Here is a 15,751-nt window from a genome sequence, read left to right on the forward strand (position 1 = left end):
AGGATTAACCCTCCTGACCTTGCAATGGTCAAATGTGGCAGAAGTGCATAGTTTTATTTATTTATTTATTTAAATAGCCTACAGAGGACACCTAGATATGTAATCAATGTGAAAAACATTCAAATATATCTACATGTTCTTAGGTTTTGTGCTCAAAGTTGGAATCAAGCATCTTTCAGCAGTAGATGTGAAGTGACAACTTGGCAGGGAGCATGTGTTCGTTGGCATAAAACGCAGCAGCTTGATTTTCTTACGCACTTCATAAACGCATTCCTCCCTGTCTTCAAATACATATATCTTGAACGGTAAGCAAACCATTGTCCAAGTAGCACTGGCTGTTAAAAAGCAATTGTTGCCAACAGCTGCAGTGTGTGTGTGTGTGTGTAATGAGGGTGGTGGTGGTGGGGGGGGGGGGGGCAGAGGGGGCAGCTGTCAGAGAAAGACAGACAAACCCTGTGCTTCCTACATGCCCTTATAAGGACGAATGTCCCCCAAAACCATGACCCATTTAAGACCGACCTGCTTATCCTGATAAAGCCTTGGCGATAAAGATAGGGCACTGCCAAAAAAGTGCTTCATTGACTTGAATGGAACTGTTGACAAAACACAGGACACCGTTTTCATCCAAAAACTAACTTTTGATGTTTCTACTTGCTACCTTTTACTCAGCAACGTGCCATACTTGCTCCTTCACAATACCTGCTTATTGAATGTGAGAGGCTCAATTGCAACTTATTTATATGAGTTAATGCTAACAAACCTGGAATGTACGTATTGTGAAAATCTAATGTGAAGCTTAGAATTGAAATGGCAGTCAAAGCATTACCAATCTATTAATGTGACAAACCACAAAGCGGTCCTATTTACTGTGTGTGTGTAGTTCTGTTTCATTTATTTGTTTTGTTGTCATTTTCTCAAAGTGTTGTTTTTAGTCTCCGGGGCCTAAAGTTTCATCTTGAAAACATAATCGATATTATGCTCTTGGGTCATTTGAAATTTATTTGTAATTTGTGACCCATGCAGACAGCAAGCAATTATTTAAACCGTCCTGTCCCAGTATTGTGGCCTTCATTGACTGTTGTTGGAGACCAGCAGAAGGCGAGGGAATCCTGAAGGATTGTGTCTACTGGCTATCTCTGCTGCTGCTGTGAAAAATGTCTATATATAGAAGCCTCACAGCAGCCAGTAGGACAACACTGAGTTCAAATATGCCCACACATAATCCACAAGTGTGGCACATCCAACTGCAACACAGGTTTGTCGCATGCCTTCAATGTCTTTCGCCTAGAGTCACCATCCTAAAGGGTCTTGAGATGATCATACAGGTTTCTGGTGGACTGAGATCATTGGGTCAAAGTTTTTACACACCCAACACCCAAAACCCTTTGTATACTGCAGGGAGAACAGTATCTATCAATGGTGACTCATGAGGAAATTCACTTAAATTTATTTTATAGTTATCACATTGCCAAGATACAAGATGTCAAGGAAGCCCAGATCTATCAGTCCCCCTCTTATGTAAACGCTGGGAATAGAAATAGACAAGTAGGTTAGTAGCGTCTCCCTCTGAGGTAGATTACGGCTCACGGCTACAAATGGAATATTTCAAAGTGTTGCGGATGGGGGGTCTTTACATTCTTATTGGGCCCGCAGGCTTCGGCTCCATTTAGAAAAAAGAGATTCCTGTGGCCTGATAGGGTCCCGGCAGAGGAGCGTGTGACGAATAAGGAGCCCGGGCTGCAGAGCGTCCACTGCAGCGACGTGTAGCCACTGGCACCTGTCACACTCCATTCCCCTAAAAGGAGAGAGCGGAGCCAATCAGAGCGCGGGGCTGCCCACGTCGCTGCCGGCACAGGCCGTCCCGGGGATCTGTCGTCCGGCGGAGGGGTCTGGACCTTAACTCCTGCCCCCCCCCTTGCTTTACAATCTTGCCTCTTCCAACCTCTCAGCTGTCTGGCATGTTTTTGCTCCCCACACCCCCCTCTCTCTCTCTCTGTCACACATGCCACGCCGCTGGCAAACGGACACAGGCATTATACTCCAGCGGACTGCAGCGAGAGCCCCTTAGACGGCTCCTTAACCAGATCGCTCAGACCGGCTCTAGGATTACCAACACACCCCCCCTACCCTCCCCACACCCCCAGCGCCCTGTTTGAGCTTAGTCATATTAGCACGTCTTTCAGGGACATGGAGGGCAGTATGAATGGAGGAGAGATGCTGCTAAGTATGAGGCAGGATTTTGAATTTATTTAGCCGATTTCTTGATGAGGTTTGCAGGGGAAAGGGTTTTCTAAGTGTCCCAAAGTGTCTGTAACTATGAATTGCAAGGGCAACAGTTCATTCTGAAAGACCTGATTGATAACACTCCAACCAGACATGTCGACAATCCAAAAAAAAAACACTCGGCACCCAAAAGGTCATGCACACAATATAGAATTTTAATGTCCGAACCACTACTTTATATTTGTCTTAAAAATGAATGTTACGTGTCGAGGAGATCTTGGCCCTCCTCAATGAATGTCAATAGGAGAACCATTCTAACTTTTCACCCCCCCCGCCCCCCCTTTGTATCATAAACAATTAGCATATGACCATCCGTCATAGCAATCATTTTCAAAACACTCCCCACTCTCCATTCCTTATTCCTGCCCCGGGCCATCCGTCTCCAAGGAGACATCACTCCACTTTGGTGGCGTCCCTTGCCACCCTGACACAGGATCCACTTTACTGAGCCATTTTACGAAGCAGCTCTTATTTGGGCTTGTGTGAACTCCTGAGCCCGCCCACCGGCCCCCAGCCTCAGGACGCTGGGGCATATTTAAGGACCCCCTCTCACCCTCGCCCTTTGTCCCAGTGGAAACTCCAGTCTTGCGGTACAACTTGGTGAGTCCCTTTGCTTGCAACCTCCTTGCGTTTCAACTGTTGCTTTTTGGACAGTACATGAGAGAGGGAACAGGGAGGATGACTAGACACTCCTGCTATAGGATCTGTTGCTGCTTCACCATGGATACATGTGTGACAAGCACAGCCAGAAGGCCAGGCTGGAGTTGTTTCTTTGATCAGAGTAGATGAGTTGTGGTGTAAACATATCACTGATGCTGCAATGGATGCTTGAATTCCAGTTTACTCTTCCAGAAAACTGGCAACGGCAGAGGAGGAGTTGAGAAAAGGATGGGAGCTAAGAGAGGGGGAGAGAAAGGAGGGAAGAAAGACAGAGAAAGGGAAGGATTGGTGGTGCAGTGTGGGACAGTGCAGAGGCTGTTGAGATTGACTGACAGCTCATCCTGATATGTGAACAGTGACCTGTACTCTCTAGATTAGGAAGGGCTCTGAGGATTAGGATGGAGGAATGGGATGCCCGCTGTGGAGCGCCAGGCTCGCAGCTCTAACTCAGGTCAGACAGCGCCTAGGGAAGGAAGCTGTCAGGACCAGAGTGGGTTTTTAAAGGCCAATAATGATGCCAATATTTTTAAAATGAAGTCACTGATATTGTCAGGGTGGAAAAGTCTCTGAAACAGCATTTAGCATCAGGAGACTCTAAAACTCTCCATCAATACCCAGACTTTTTTTTCTTCTTTTAGGGTTAGCAGCTCTTTACAGTAGGGTGACCCACATCACTTATTCAATGGTAGGGCAACTCTGGGATGTATTAGGCCTTGATATGAAAAATGAACTTATAAGGAGGCCACTTACAGTATAGGGTAGGATGGGTACATTCTGTTTTTTTTCAGGGTATTCTCCTTTGTAACACCTAACAACATTTTGATAAAGCTGTCAGGGAAATCCTCAATGCAATGATGCCTTTGTCACAGTACCATATTGCCTTTTTAAGTCTCACGCACAGCTCCGAGGCTGATCTAGATGAAAACATTATGAGAAGTGCTAGAGCAGAAAGGTGTACTGAAAGACCGCTGAAGAATGCTGAATTTGAATGGGAAAGCCTTTATGAAGGGGGGGATGGATGCAGTTGGGATACAGGCTGGGGCCAGAGAGGCTGGAGGGATGGCAGCACATGGTGGGGCTCCAAACAGAGGAGGCTACTATGCGGCGACAGCTGAGGAGGGACCCCAGGCCTTCGCTGCCACTTGTCAACAGACACACCACCTCAGCTGTTAACTAGCTCTGGCTTACTGAGGAGATAGGGAGGGGGTGGGGGTGTGAGCTGAGGGGCGGGAGAGGGGGTTCGTCAGGACTGACAAGGGTCCAAGGCTTAAAATAGAACTGTGAGTGTGTGTGGAGGGGGCTCTGCTATGTCCCTTTTTGGCTTTGCAGGCAGCTGTGAGACTCGGAGAGGAGATTAGAGCTCTCAGAGGTGTCTTCATAGTGAACATAGCGCTACATTGTTTCACAGTATCACACTGTTTTGTTTTCTCAAGAGAAATGATACTCTGTGGAGACTTAAAAAGGAAATATTACACATTTAAACATGATCGGGGGGTATCATTGCTTGACGATAACCAGCAGATAGGGTTATTTTTGTGCAAATAGTCACCATGGTCTCCCAAAGCATGAGCGAAACAGTGGGGGAACAACCTTGAAGGTAGCCTATAGTGCTCAGTATATTGATGTAAACACTGTCAAATGGGACCTACAAAGGCAGATAGAATAAATTCCCATTCCGATGAATATCTTACAACAGCGCTGAAGCACACAAACTAAGATTTTTTCCTGTGCTCCTGTGTTCCTACAGAAGGCCAGCCAAGTAAAGACCAAACATGTGTGACGACGACGAGACCACCGCCCTGGTGTGCGACAACGGCTCCGGCCTGGTCAAGGCTGGGTTCGCCGGTGATGACGCTCCCCGCGCTGTCTTCCCCTCCATCGTTGGTCGCCCCCGTCACCAGGTCAGCCGCTCGAATGGGCACTTTGAACTAGATCACAGTGCGACAGGCTGCGAGTTCGCGAGAGATTCGGATGATGAGTGAAATCAGGCCTGTCCTTACTTGTTCCTGAGATTCTGACCTGCGTTTGCTTTGTTCGCAGGGTGTGATGGTGGGTATGGGTCAGAAGGACAGCTACGTGGGAGACGAGGCCCAGAGCAAGAGGGGTATCCTGACTCTGAAGTACCCCATCGAGCACGGCATCATCACCAACTGGGACGACATGGAGAAGGTGCGAATCAGGGATACAGTACAAGAACCCGTAGTAACATCTCAGTGCATGTTTTCCTTTTATGCTTGCTTTATCACACTCGGTCCCTTGACAGCTTTCTCCCCCTTGCCTCCGTCTCACAGATCTGGCACCACACTTTCTACAATGAGCTGCGCGTGGCCCCAGAGGAGCACCCCACCCTGCTGACTGAGGCCCCCCTCAACCCCAAGGCCAACAGGGAGAAGATGACCCAGATCATGTTTGAGACCTTCAACGTCCCCGCCATGTACGTGGCCATCCAGGCTGTGCTGTCCCTGTACGCCTCCGGTCGTACCACCGGTGAGTCTCCACTAAGAATTGAAACTCCTTGACCATAACACAGGGTACTGAACCTAGTCAGGGCTACAAAAGGATGAGTTGAAAGTGAAGTTCTGGTTCTATGTTGTCGTCTATCACCCTGACAAATTGCTGTTTTTTGTCCTGCCAGGTATTGTGCTGGACTCTGGTGATGGTGTGACCCACAACGTGCCCATCTATGAGGGTTATGCTCTGCCCCACGCCATCATGCGTCTGGATCTGGCCGGTCGCGACCTGACTGACTACCTGATGAAGATCCTGACTGAGCGTGGCTACTCCTTCGTCACCACCGGTAAGTAGGTCTTACCGGGAGGAGAACCCCATTTATATTCAGGTCATTTCATTTCTGGTTCAGTTTGTATATCAGAGACTCAGTCGACTCACTCTGTGAACCTGCCTCCCCTCAGCCGAGCGTGAGATCGTGCGCGACATCAAGGAGAAGCTGTGCTACGTGGCTCTGGACTTCGAGAACGAGATGGCCACCGCCGCCTCCTCCTCCTCCCTGGAGAAGAGCTACGAGCTGCCCGACGGCCAGGTCATCACCATCGGCAACGAGCGTTTCCGCTGCCCCGAGACCCTGTTCCAGCCTTCCTTCATTGGTGGGTGTCCTGTCAGCGTCACTGTCTCTCCCACACTCCCCTCCTGTCACCCTGTCATGACTCTTCACCCAACACTCAGCAGCTAGGGTTACTCCCTCTCAGGCCGAGTCATTCTGCAAGTCATAATTATAAGTGATTATGTTTCATGTGTACAGTGAGTGGCTCTGTTGTGAGCTTACTCCACCTAGTGGTCAGTTGGAGAATTGGAGACTTTTTTCTTTCTTTTTTTTCACATCAAGATTCAGGAAGGCAGAACAATTAATATTGACATTGAAGTACACAATAATAACAATAATAATAATAACATTTATAATTTATTAATACCAAATATTCACAATAAAGTATCTTTGTGGACTGGCAGAGAACATCAATTCGATTGAAAATGTAGATCAAAATAAAGTTTAAAAGTAATCAAGAGGATAAGAAAATAAAACAACCTTATATCATAATAACACAGCCCATCGCTCCAAGTCTTATCCGCTCTTTTTTCTAGCTTTGCAGGGAATCAAAAAATTCATGTAGAAATCACACACAAAAATAAGTTTAAGTATAAGTAACCTAATTACAGACATTTTTGCAGTTGAAATAATTATTTACATCTTTTCTTGTAGTAAATATATTTCCAATTGTTTTGGAATGCAACTCATCCCAAAATTAATGACCAGTGTTACAATCATAAAGAGATAGATTCAGGTTCTAATTCACAGAGAGAACATTTGATAGCAATATCTGCAAAATTAGTGACACAACTGTTAGTGGGATATACTGTATCTCAGAGCCACACACTAACATGTTAATGCATCCATACTGTATTTTTGTACATTCAGAAATATACTTAATACCCAAAGCATTCCATATCTTTCCATTCCTGTAATCACACATATGCTGCTGGCCTACAGTCTGAGCACTTGACTGACTCTTCTCATCTCATCTCACCTGCACAGGTATGGAGTCTGCCGGTATCCATGAGACCGCATACAACAGCATCATGAAGTGCGACATTGACATCCGCAAGGACCTGTACGCCAACAACGTGCTGTCCGGCGGTACCACCATGTACCCTGGTATTGCTGACCGTATGCAGAAGGAAATCACCGCTCTGGCCCCCAGCACCATGAAGATCAAGGTGAGCTTCTGCAGCAGCACTGAATATTTCTATTTTGCTTGAATTCTTCTGCAACAAAAGCATGCTCTTGGTTCTCTCACTAACCTCCACTTCTGCTTCCCCTCTCCCCCCCCCCTCTAGATCATCGCTCCCCCCGAGAGGAAATACTCCGTCTGGATCGGCGGCTCCATCCTGGCCTCTCTGTCCACCTTCCAGCAGATGTGGATCAGCAAGCAGGAGTACGACGAGGCTGGCCCCTCCATCGTCCACAGAAAGTGCTTCTAAATCTCCAACCAGCACCGAAAACCCCACTCCGACCGCACCGACTTTCCGCCTGCCTGCATTTGTACTGTGCCCTTTGCTGTATATACATGTACTGTTGTAATAAAAATAGTTGCCTGTAACAGTAATTGGGGAGTTTTGTTGCTTAGTGAAGAGTCTTGCATACATTTTGCATACATGACACTGAACACACCACAAGATGCCCATTGGCCTGTTAACTCATATATTATTTGACTATGGTTGTGTGGTTTATAATGATGGTCACCAACAGCCATTCTTTCACAAGGGATGAAACATGAGAGCCACGAAAGACAACTGTTACAATACACTTTCAACATAAGAACGATAGTGTGTCCCAGAGCACAAGGTCTGATTTCCCCTTAATACCATGTGAGATTATCATCAAAAATAGTAAGCCACCTTTTGATTTACATATAAAAAAAAAACTTTACTTCCTCCTGCCAAACAAATAATGATAAACATAAAGATTGAATTCCCTTTTCTTCATAGGCTGCCTTAATAATATCATGAGGTCAGATGGATGTTTTGCTACATTCACATCATATGGGAATAACTGTCGAAATTCCCTGATGGTTAAAAGCAGCAGCTTAAACGTGTTCATGCGTTCAAGCTATTTTAAATCCATCAAAACACTATGATTGTCCTTTTCAGTAAACTGTAGGAAAATTTAGCAAGCACCTGTGTCCTGGCATGGCTTAATGACTTACATCACAAAATCACTTCTATAACTTCTTTTAAAAAAATATTTATTTAGCCTCATTCGAAATTGCTATATCATTCCCAACATTTGACAATAGGGATTTCTTTGGTAGTGATGTCAGAATTCAAGAAGTAAGAGAAATTGGGGTCCAGCACAAAACCCAGAGCTTCCAAGTAGTATTTACCACCCAAAAGCTGACGTGAAAGTTAGGTAAGTTAAGTAAGTAGAAAACTCATATTTACCATCTTTCCCATGGGACTTGAACGCAGCATTTTTTACCTGTCCTCTCCTTCAGTGCTCACTTCCTGGTTACCTTTGCCACAGGTGATATGGATTAGCATAATAAAGCCAACCTCCATTCATCAGTATCCCCAACAAACGCACAACAGAGATTTTGGTGTCCTAGTCTAAAGCTGCTAAATCACATTTTTGTGTAGTTTCGGCCACATTCACAGCATCATGAAGATCACAGACAGCAATGTGATCCGCTTTCACCTTCGAGTCATCCATGGCATAACCGTAAAGAGCTGTGAGAGGAAAAAGGAGAGACTGTTCATGGGTGGCACAAAGATCTTTGGTGTTCCTCTGGAAAATTTACAGAGGCGCTACATTCCTGAGTTTGGTCTGGTCCCCTGGTGAGTGTAAACAGCGGGGTTGGGAAGTTTATGGCATCAAATTGTTGTTTTGAAAATTTTTTTGTCTGTCTCAGCTTTTTGGTGGATGCCTGCTCATTCCTTCTGGAGCGAGCCGGGACCGTGGGCCTGTTCAGAAAACCAGGCTCTCTTCCTCGCATTAAGACCCTCAGGGTAAGAGGCTGATCTATGGCTCAAGTTAGTACTGATATAATCTCTATTGGAGCCATAGCATGGTCTGGTGGCTGGGGCAAGATGCTAAACCTCCATCTGTCACTGCACTCCAACAACTGGTGATATGCATGCCTGTAAATGAGTCACAGTGGGATACGCAAAGAAACAAATTCTGTGATGCTATATGCATTATGGCAAATTTGGTGCTCTAAATTCCTCAGTTTTGCTGTGAAAGAACTGCTTATTTTGGGGTAGATGGAATTCTTCATGCAGTGTTTCTCCTGGTTTCAGGCCAAGCTGAATCGCGGAGAGGGGTGTCTGTCCACAGCCCTCCCCTACGATGTGGCCAGTCTCATCAAACAGTTCTGCAGGGAGCTTCCAGAGCCCCTGTTTCCCTCTGAGCTCCATGCGGCACTGCTCAAGGCCCAGGCGCTGCCCGCCCCGCAGGACAGGACCTCAGCCATCCAGCTGCTGTCCTGTCTGCTTCCTGCCAGGAACTCCTCCTGCCTGCATTACCTCTTTAACTTCCTCTCCCAAGTTTCCCAAAGGTCTGACACGATGCTAAGAACCTGGGGGATGATGTTCAAAGGGGGAGTCTTAGTCATACAAACATTTCGTGGAGGCAGAAATCATCTTATTGTTTGTGTCCTCTGCCCCAAGAACCACAGTTTATAAGAGGGCAGGTTGGCTAACTGGCACTTGCATGGCAAAGAAGGAATTCTGGTTAAAATACAAAGAACAAATGGCAATGACTTCTTTTTTTATTCATAACCATGGCATTCCTGATCTTGGAAGGTCAGCAGCTAGCTAACTACCTTACCAGATAGCTAAAGGCTAGTATGGCTAGTTTGAACTTGGAAGGTCTGCTAGGCTAACTAGCTAATTTAGATAACGTTCATAATATTAGCCACCTCCTGCCTTACTCTTTTTTTTCACTCTGGGTTTCAAGCTAACATTACAAAAACTTTTTTTTTTTATTTCACTAATTTCAATTCCTTGGCATTAATGAATAAATATGATTTGCTGCACTGCTTTGTAATTGCCACAAATGTCATGAATGTTAATGCTACATCTCACATTTCCCTCTTTATTCCATGTGCTCCTGTCAGATGTTCTGAAAACTTGATGACCAGCTCTAACCTTGCTGTAGTCTTTGCTCCATGCCTCTTGCCGCCTCCCAACAAGGCAGAGATGTCTGAGGCTCGCCTGGAACTTAGAGTCCTTGCTCTATGCACCTTCATCGAGAATCCTCAGTCATTTGGTATTTACCCTGTTAAACCAGTTAGTCATCCAGTATTGACATTGGGATTTGAATAAGAGTATTTGTATCATAGACTGGACATTGACAGTGTGATACTGGTCTTCACTATATTTCCTAGGTGTGATTCCTAAGGCCGTAATGGACAGTATGGAATTTCTGATGGATTTCCATCATGTACAAGACACACACTCCAAAAGAAGGAATAGAAAGAGACACAGTCAACGAGGTAAAATAAAAAAAAATGTTTTAGTCTTCATCACAACCAATCAATGTCAATGCAATTTGCCTTTAAGCAAGAACAAAGGAATCCATTACTGGGGGATGGTGTTACTACTACTACAAAATGGAGCGGTAGGCTATTTGCTCAGTTTCTCAATTCTAAACCTTCCATTTGCTCTTCCATTTCATTTTCTCAAACACATGTAGTGATGCCACCCGTCAAGACAGTGCCCTGGACTCCTGTGAGGTCAAAGGTCAGGCCTCCATCAGACTCGGAGCAGAGCCAGGGGTCCACCTCTGTACGCACACGGTCCCTGAAGAGGAGCCTCGGCCTGGACACCTTCCCCAATGTCCTGCTGTTCAGGACTTGCACGCCTTGCACAGGCAAAGATAATGGTAAGTGAGAAGTAGACAGTGTGGGATGGGGAATTTTTACACCAAACCTTCACAGAATACCATGTTGCTACTACAGTACATTAATGGAATCCTTTATAGATCAAGTTTCAAGCCCCGCAACAGCTTTGTTGGACAGTTCCAGTTGGACTCCATGTGAAAGATTAAAGAGGTAAATGATTTTCAGATCAGTTTAAAGGATAGCGATACATTTTCTGGTTCAGAAGCAGTAATATTATAATGAAGCTCCTTTGTGAATAGAAACCCAGTCTTCCATTCCTGTTCTATGAGGCAGCTTCAGATTTTTCATCTTAATTGCACCACGTTTGAGTCTTTGGCTTTGGGAGAGACCCGATCAAGTTAACAAATAGACTGTGAGAATAACTTGTCTGACGTCTTAAACTGAGTGGTATTCTTTAATTGAGTGACATTGACGGTGTGGCTTCATGTTGAACTGCAACATCCCAAGACTAATGCTTACTGTACGATGTTTCAGTGGTCTCTGTTCCTTCTTGTTAGCAGAGAACTGCGTGGCATCGGCCGTTTCTCCAAGTTCACCAGAGGACAAGATGCAGGCAGCTCTCCTGTGCTCACTAGTGTGGGGAAACTGCATCTAACGCCTTGGAGAAGACGCTCTACACTCTAGTGTCTGAAGGATTAACAAGCCATGTTGGCCCATATTCAACATGTAAATGCTGATAGGAGACCAGTTTCTCTCACAGACTGCTTTATATTCTCACGTGACATCATCCAAGACCACTAGTCCTATGGTAGGACATTTTATACCTGGAGACATCAAAAAGTCATATTTTAACATTATACATTTTAATAAAGTTTTATGTATTTATGACTACTACAGTATATATTTATTTTGCAGTAGATTCTTCTTTGTGTAACATAACTTTTCTGTATACATTTTTACATTAACTGAATAAATATTTTAAAATTAATTTCTTGAGTGAATCTCATAATGTTTTTAACCAGTACATGTTGTACACATGGGTGTTAATTGGTTATGGCAAGGTGTGCTATAGCTTGGACTTGAATGAATTGAAGCCCCTGTTTTTCCTCGACGCCTTCCTACCTGCTGCAGTAGGCTTATCCTGGGCTAATTATTGGCACTACGCAACAGCCAATGACAGGATGGGATTTTTGGTTTCTAAGCAACTGCATCTGAACCGTGAAGCGAGGCGGATCGGCATCCTCGCGCAAATACGTCAAGGTAGCGAGAGTTAGGCAGAATAGTACCGGTCAAGCGAATTTCCCTTCAAAGTAAAAGCTGAAATTTGTCAGGCGAATGGATGATAATTCACCTTTGGGGTGTGAAGAACAACAGAAATTAGTATAACAATAATTATTGGACGACTAAATCAATGGAATTAAACTATAGCTCTATCATAGATACTAAAACACATGTTAAAGACTATGTTCGTTAATAGCCTAACGGTTTTAATTTGAAAATGTTGACCGGAAATTACAATTTGTTATTCTGGCTGGCTTGACACTAGTCTCGCGCAATAGGCAGGTCCCTCCATCCGCGCGGACAAGGTAAGGGAAAATGCAAAAAAAAAAATCTTACTTTGATCATTTATTACATTCTTTTTAGCGAATAAAGTGTTATGTATTTACATGTAATGCTATATAATCATTTGTGTGCAGTTTTTGAGACGTATGTTTATATTCACATCGGCCTCAGTGGCTCTATTTACCTCTGACGTAGTGTGAATGGCGCACCGAGGCTTTATTCCATTTTCAGACAATATTTGATATGCTACTACGCTTCTCTGTAGCCTGTAGCCTACTATTAATCTTCATAACAAAAACTTCTCGACAACATTTCTAGCGTTATCCTTGCTATGCCACCACTCTTTCTACATTACGGGCCTCGTATTACCTAATTAGCAGGAAAATGCAGCCGTGTTTTAGCATGTTACATAATTAAACATACAGTCTATGATGGCATCACGACACGAGTCTTTACTCCTCTCCACTGACTGTCGTTTGCCAAATTAGGTTGTCCTTTTATGCTATTGTATTGTACTTTCCATTGTTTTGTTTCTGTAGACGACAGAAATGGGCTCGGCGGTCAGGTTATCGCTGCTCGGCGTCCTGCTGTGTGTGCAGGTCGGCAGGGCTTCAGCTCGCAGCCCCCGCACGGCGGACCAGGTGTCCGAGGCCGACATCCAGCGCCTCCTGCACGGCGTCATGGAGCAGCTGGGCATCGCTCGGCCCAGGGTGGAGTATCCCGCACACCAAGCCACCAACATTGTCGGGCCTCAGAGTATACAGGGTGAGTTTTGCGCGTTTATAAAGGAAGCATATAGGTAATAGAAACCGATTGTAGGCTACTAAATATTAGGAATAGACCCACCTGCTCTTTACATGAAGCAGACAAACCAGGTGAATCCAGGTGAAAGCTGTGATATAGGCCTATTATTGACTTCACATTTCAGTCATCAAAAGTAATCATTTCAGTCAGTTTCAGTCATTTTGGTCTATTCACATTAAGAAAATGCTGTAAGAAAATGCTTTACATTTACTTTAGTGTAAGGTTTTCATTGGCTTTCACTGAGTCAGAAAATTTAGGTAATATTGCCTTCATTATAGTGAATTGACAAGTTGGTTAAAATGGACTTTAAGGAACAAGTGAGTCATGGAAAATACTCTCAACAAAATGTTCCATCAATAGCTCATTGTTGCCTGTGCATTAGTCTATAGCCTTGACCTTTTTCCACATTATGCTTTGTGTAGCAGGCAATCCTGGCTCTTGGGGTCATTGAAGTCCTTGAAACTGCTTTGTTTCTCTCCACAAGGTGGTGCTCATGAGGGGCTGCAGCACCTGGGCCCCTATGGGAACATCCCTAACATTGTGGCTGAGCTGACGGGCGACAACGTGCCCAAAGACTTCAGTGAGGACCACGGCTACCCGGACCCTCCGAACCCATGTCCCCTGGGCAAGACAGGTACAACCCAGCACCATAAAAGACCAATCACCATTGAATTGGTAGGGGGTTATGGTATCTCCTCCTCAATTACTTCCATGCACTTTGACACACATCCAGTGATATGGCAAATGGTGATGCTGCCACAGTGCCAAATCTGTAGTTTTCCTTGTATTTACTTTTCCTGTTGCTGTTTTGAGTGACAGCTAACCAGTTTTTAATCAACTGCTTAAAAGCGGGCCTTTCCAGGACACAGACAGGACTTGAACAGAACAGTTAAACTAATGCGTTCTCCATTCTCTCACACGGCTGCCTGTGTCTCGTCACATTTACAGCAGCAGACGGGTGTTTGGAAAACGCCCCGGACACAGCGGAGTTCAGCAGAGAGTTCCAGAAACACCAGCATCTGTTTGACCCGGAGCACGACTACCCAGCTCTGGCAAAGTGGGTGAGTACAGACAGAAAACACACACTCTGGGTCGTATTTACTAAGAGGCGACCTAATTACTACTGTGCGCAAAAATGTAACAGCCGCAGCGCCAGCCACAAGACCACTTCTCATCCTTTGACATATGAAAGAGAGTAATTCTCTCTCTTATTTCTCGTCCTCTGCGGCTGTTATGCCTGTGAACAAATAACACAGCGATACCAGTTAAGTAGAGTTAAATGAGGACAGGGTTTTTGTAGTTTGCATGATCAAACAAAACTTGTTTGTAATTTGAATGGGTGCATCCTCCACCTCGAGGCGTGTTGTATCTTGGTGGGTCCGGCCCGACGAAGTCACCCTTTAGAATGACTGGTTTTATTCCCTGGAAAGGCATCCAGGCAATTTGTTGACTGTAATCTAAGAACAAAGGGCCCAGCTGTAAAACAATGGAAACATGATTTTATGTCTCAACTGTTTTTTTTTCTTTTCTTTTCTTTTTCACATTTCCTTTTCAGAACAAGGAGCTTTTGTACCAAAAACTGAAGGGAGGACCGAAGAGAAGAAAAAGGGTATAGTGTTTCTTGGTTGTCTTTTTCTTTTTCCTTTGTCGGAAACCGCATCACCACCATTGAGATTCTCCCCCCCCGAAGGAACTAATGTACTCTTAAACTCACTGCTTTGAATGTGAAATCATATTGTGACCAAGCCAATGACCTCATCTTGGACTTGGACTTTTTTGGATAAAAAATTGACCCACCTTGGACTTATTTGATATTTTGTTGTACGTTAGCAGCATTTCAGGGTAGGGTAGAGTGTTTTCTATAAACACTAACATTTTTGTGTGTCTGCCTGCAGAGTGTCAACCCCTACCTAATGGGCCAGAGGCTGGACAATGTGGTCGCCAAGAAATCCGCTCCCCACTATCCTGAGGAAGAGGAAGGAGAGGCGCCGACCCCTTCTGTCACCACCAAATCCACACCCTAAACCTTAATACTTTAATCACTTTAATATCAAAGTATATCTGAAACTGTATCATAATCAAGTTGTATAGCTTGGGAAGAACGTGAAATCAGAAACAAGTTTACTTATTCACGGGTGTACAGATTGAGTTACTCACCATATGAAGTTTAATGTTTGTATGTTCTGATATGACAATTTCAAATAGATCTGTGTCTTGCAGCAGGATTCAAAGGCAAATCATATCCTTAGTAGTGGCTTTGGTTGGCTTCTGTGCAAAAATGTTACCAGCGTATTCAATGGTTGTAAACTATTCACTGTAGCATGACACACAGAGCTTAACACACATTCTGATTAGCATCTAATTCACTACACAATACTGCATCAAGAAGAATCTCTATGGGCATTATTGAAAACTGCCGTTGGTCACTTCACCTTGCCAAAAACGCTTGTGTTCTGCTTTTTATTTTTTTCTGTAAAGTGAAATAAACGATTTACCTGCATTGACAACGTTTGGAGTGGGTGTTTTTTTTTTCTATCAGACAGATAAACTGAGGATTAGATCTTGGGGGCGTGTTCCGCAGAGGCATT

At 44.6% G+C, this 15,751-nt stretch overlaps 2 protein-coding genes across 2 annotated transcripts; both read left to right on the plus strand.

Annotated features, from left to right (window-relative positions):
- The first annotated feature begins 2,855 nt into the window (after positions 1–2,855).
- LOC139645788 (actin, alpha cardiac muscle) lies at positions 2,856–7,548 on the plus strand. The gene is made up of 8 exons (XM_071521622.1): positions 2,856–2,883; positions 4,691–4,844; positions 4,984–5,112; positions 5,235–5,430; positions 5,579–5,740; positions 5,856–6,047; positions 6,992–7,173; positions 7,294–7,548. The coding sequence occupies exons 2-8, from the start codon at positions 4,716–4,718 to the stop codon at positions 7,435–7,437; spliced, it is 1,134 nt and encodes a 377-aa protein (XP_071377723.1). The 5' UTR covers positions 2,856–2,883; positions 4,691–4,715; the 3' UTR covers positions 7,438–7,548.
- A 4,788-nt stretch (positions 7,549–12,336) lies between these two features.
- Positions 12,337–15,674, plus strand: LOC139645793 (neuroendocrine protein 7B2-like). Its single transcript, XM_071521632.1, has 6 exons — positions 12,337–12,382; positions 12,899–13,124; positions 13,648–13,797; positions 14,112–14,224; positions 14,719–14,772; positions 15,059–15,674. Exons 2-6 carry the CDS (start codon positions 12,908–12,910, stop codon positions 15,185–15,187), a joined length of 663 nt encoding a protein of 220 aa, XP_071377733.1. The 5' UTR covers positions 12,337–12,382; positions 12,899–12,907; the 3' UTR covers positions 15,188–15,674.
- The last annotated feature ends 77 nt before the right edge of the window (positions 15,675–15,751 follow it).

This window comes from Centroberyx affinis, unplaced genomic scaffold (genome assembly GCF_046629955.1).
Source record: "Centroberyx affinis isolate AG114_WGS23_722 - 3 ecotype Tasmania unplaced genomic scaffold, CSIRO-AGI_Caff_v1 ptg000903l_1, whole genome shotgun sequence".
NCBI lineage: Eukaryota > Metazoa > Chordata > Actinopteri > Beryciformes > Berycidae > Centroberyx > Centroberyx affinis.

Coding starts and splice junctions, on each gene's coding strand:
- LOC139645788 (XM_071521622.1), top strand. CDS start 4,716: ATGTGTGACGACGACGAGACCACCGCCCTGGTGTGCGACAACGGCTCC. Junction 5,431..5,578: donor CGCCTCCGGTCGTACCACCG/GTGAGTCTCCAC, acceptor TTGTCCTGCCAG/GTATTGTGCTGGACTCTGGT. Junction 7,174..7,293: donor CCAGCACCATGAAGATCAAG/GTGAGCTTCTGC, acceptor CCCCCCCTCTAG/ATCATCGCTCCCCCCGAGAG.
- LOC139645793 (XM_071521632.1), top strand. CDS start 12,908: ATGGGCTCGGCGGTCAGGTTATCGCTGCTCGGCGTCCTGCTGTGTGTG. Junction 13,798..14,111: donor ATGTCCCCTGGGCAAGACAG/GTACAACCCAGC, acceptor TCACATTTACAG/CAGCAGACGGGTGTTTGGAA. Junction 14,225..14,718: donor ACCCAGCTCTGGCAAAGTGG/GTGAGTACAGAC, acceptor TTTCCTTTTCAG/AACAAGGAGCTTTTGTACCA.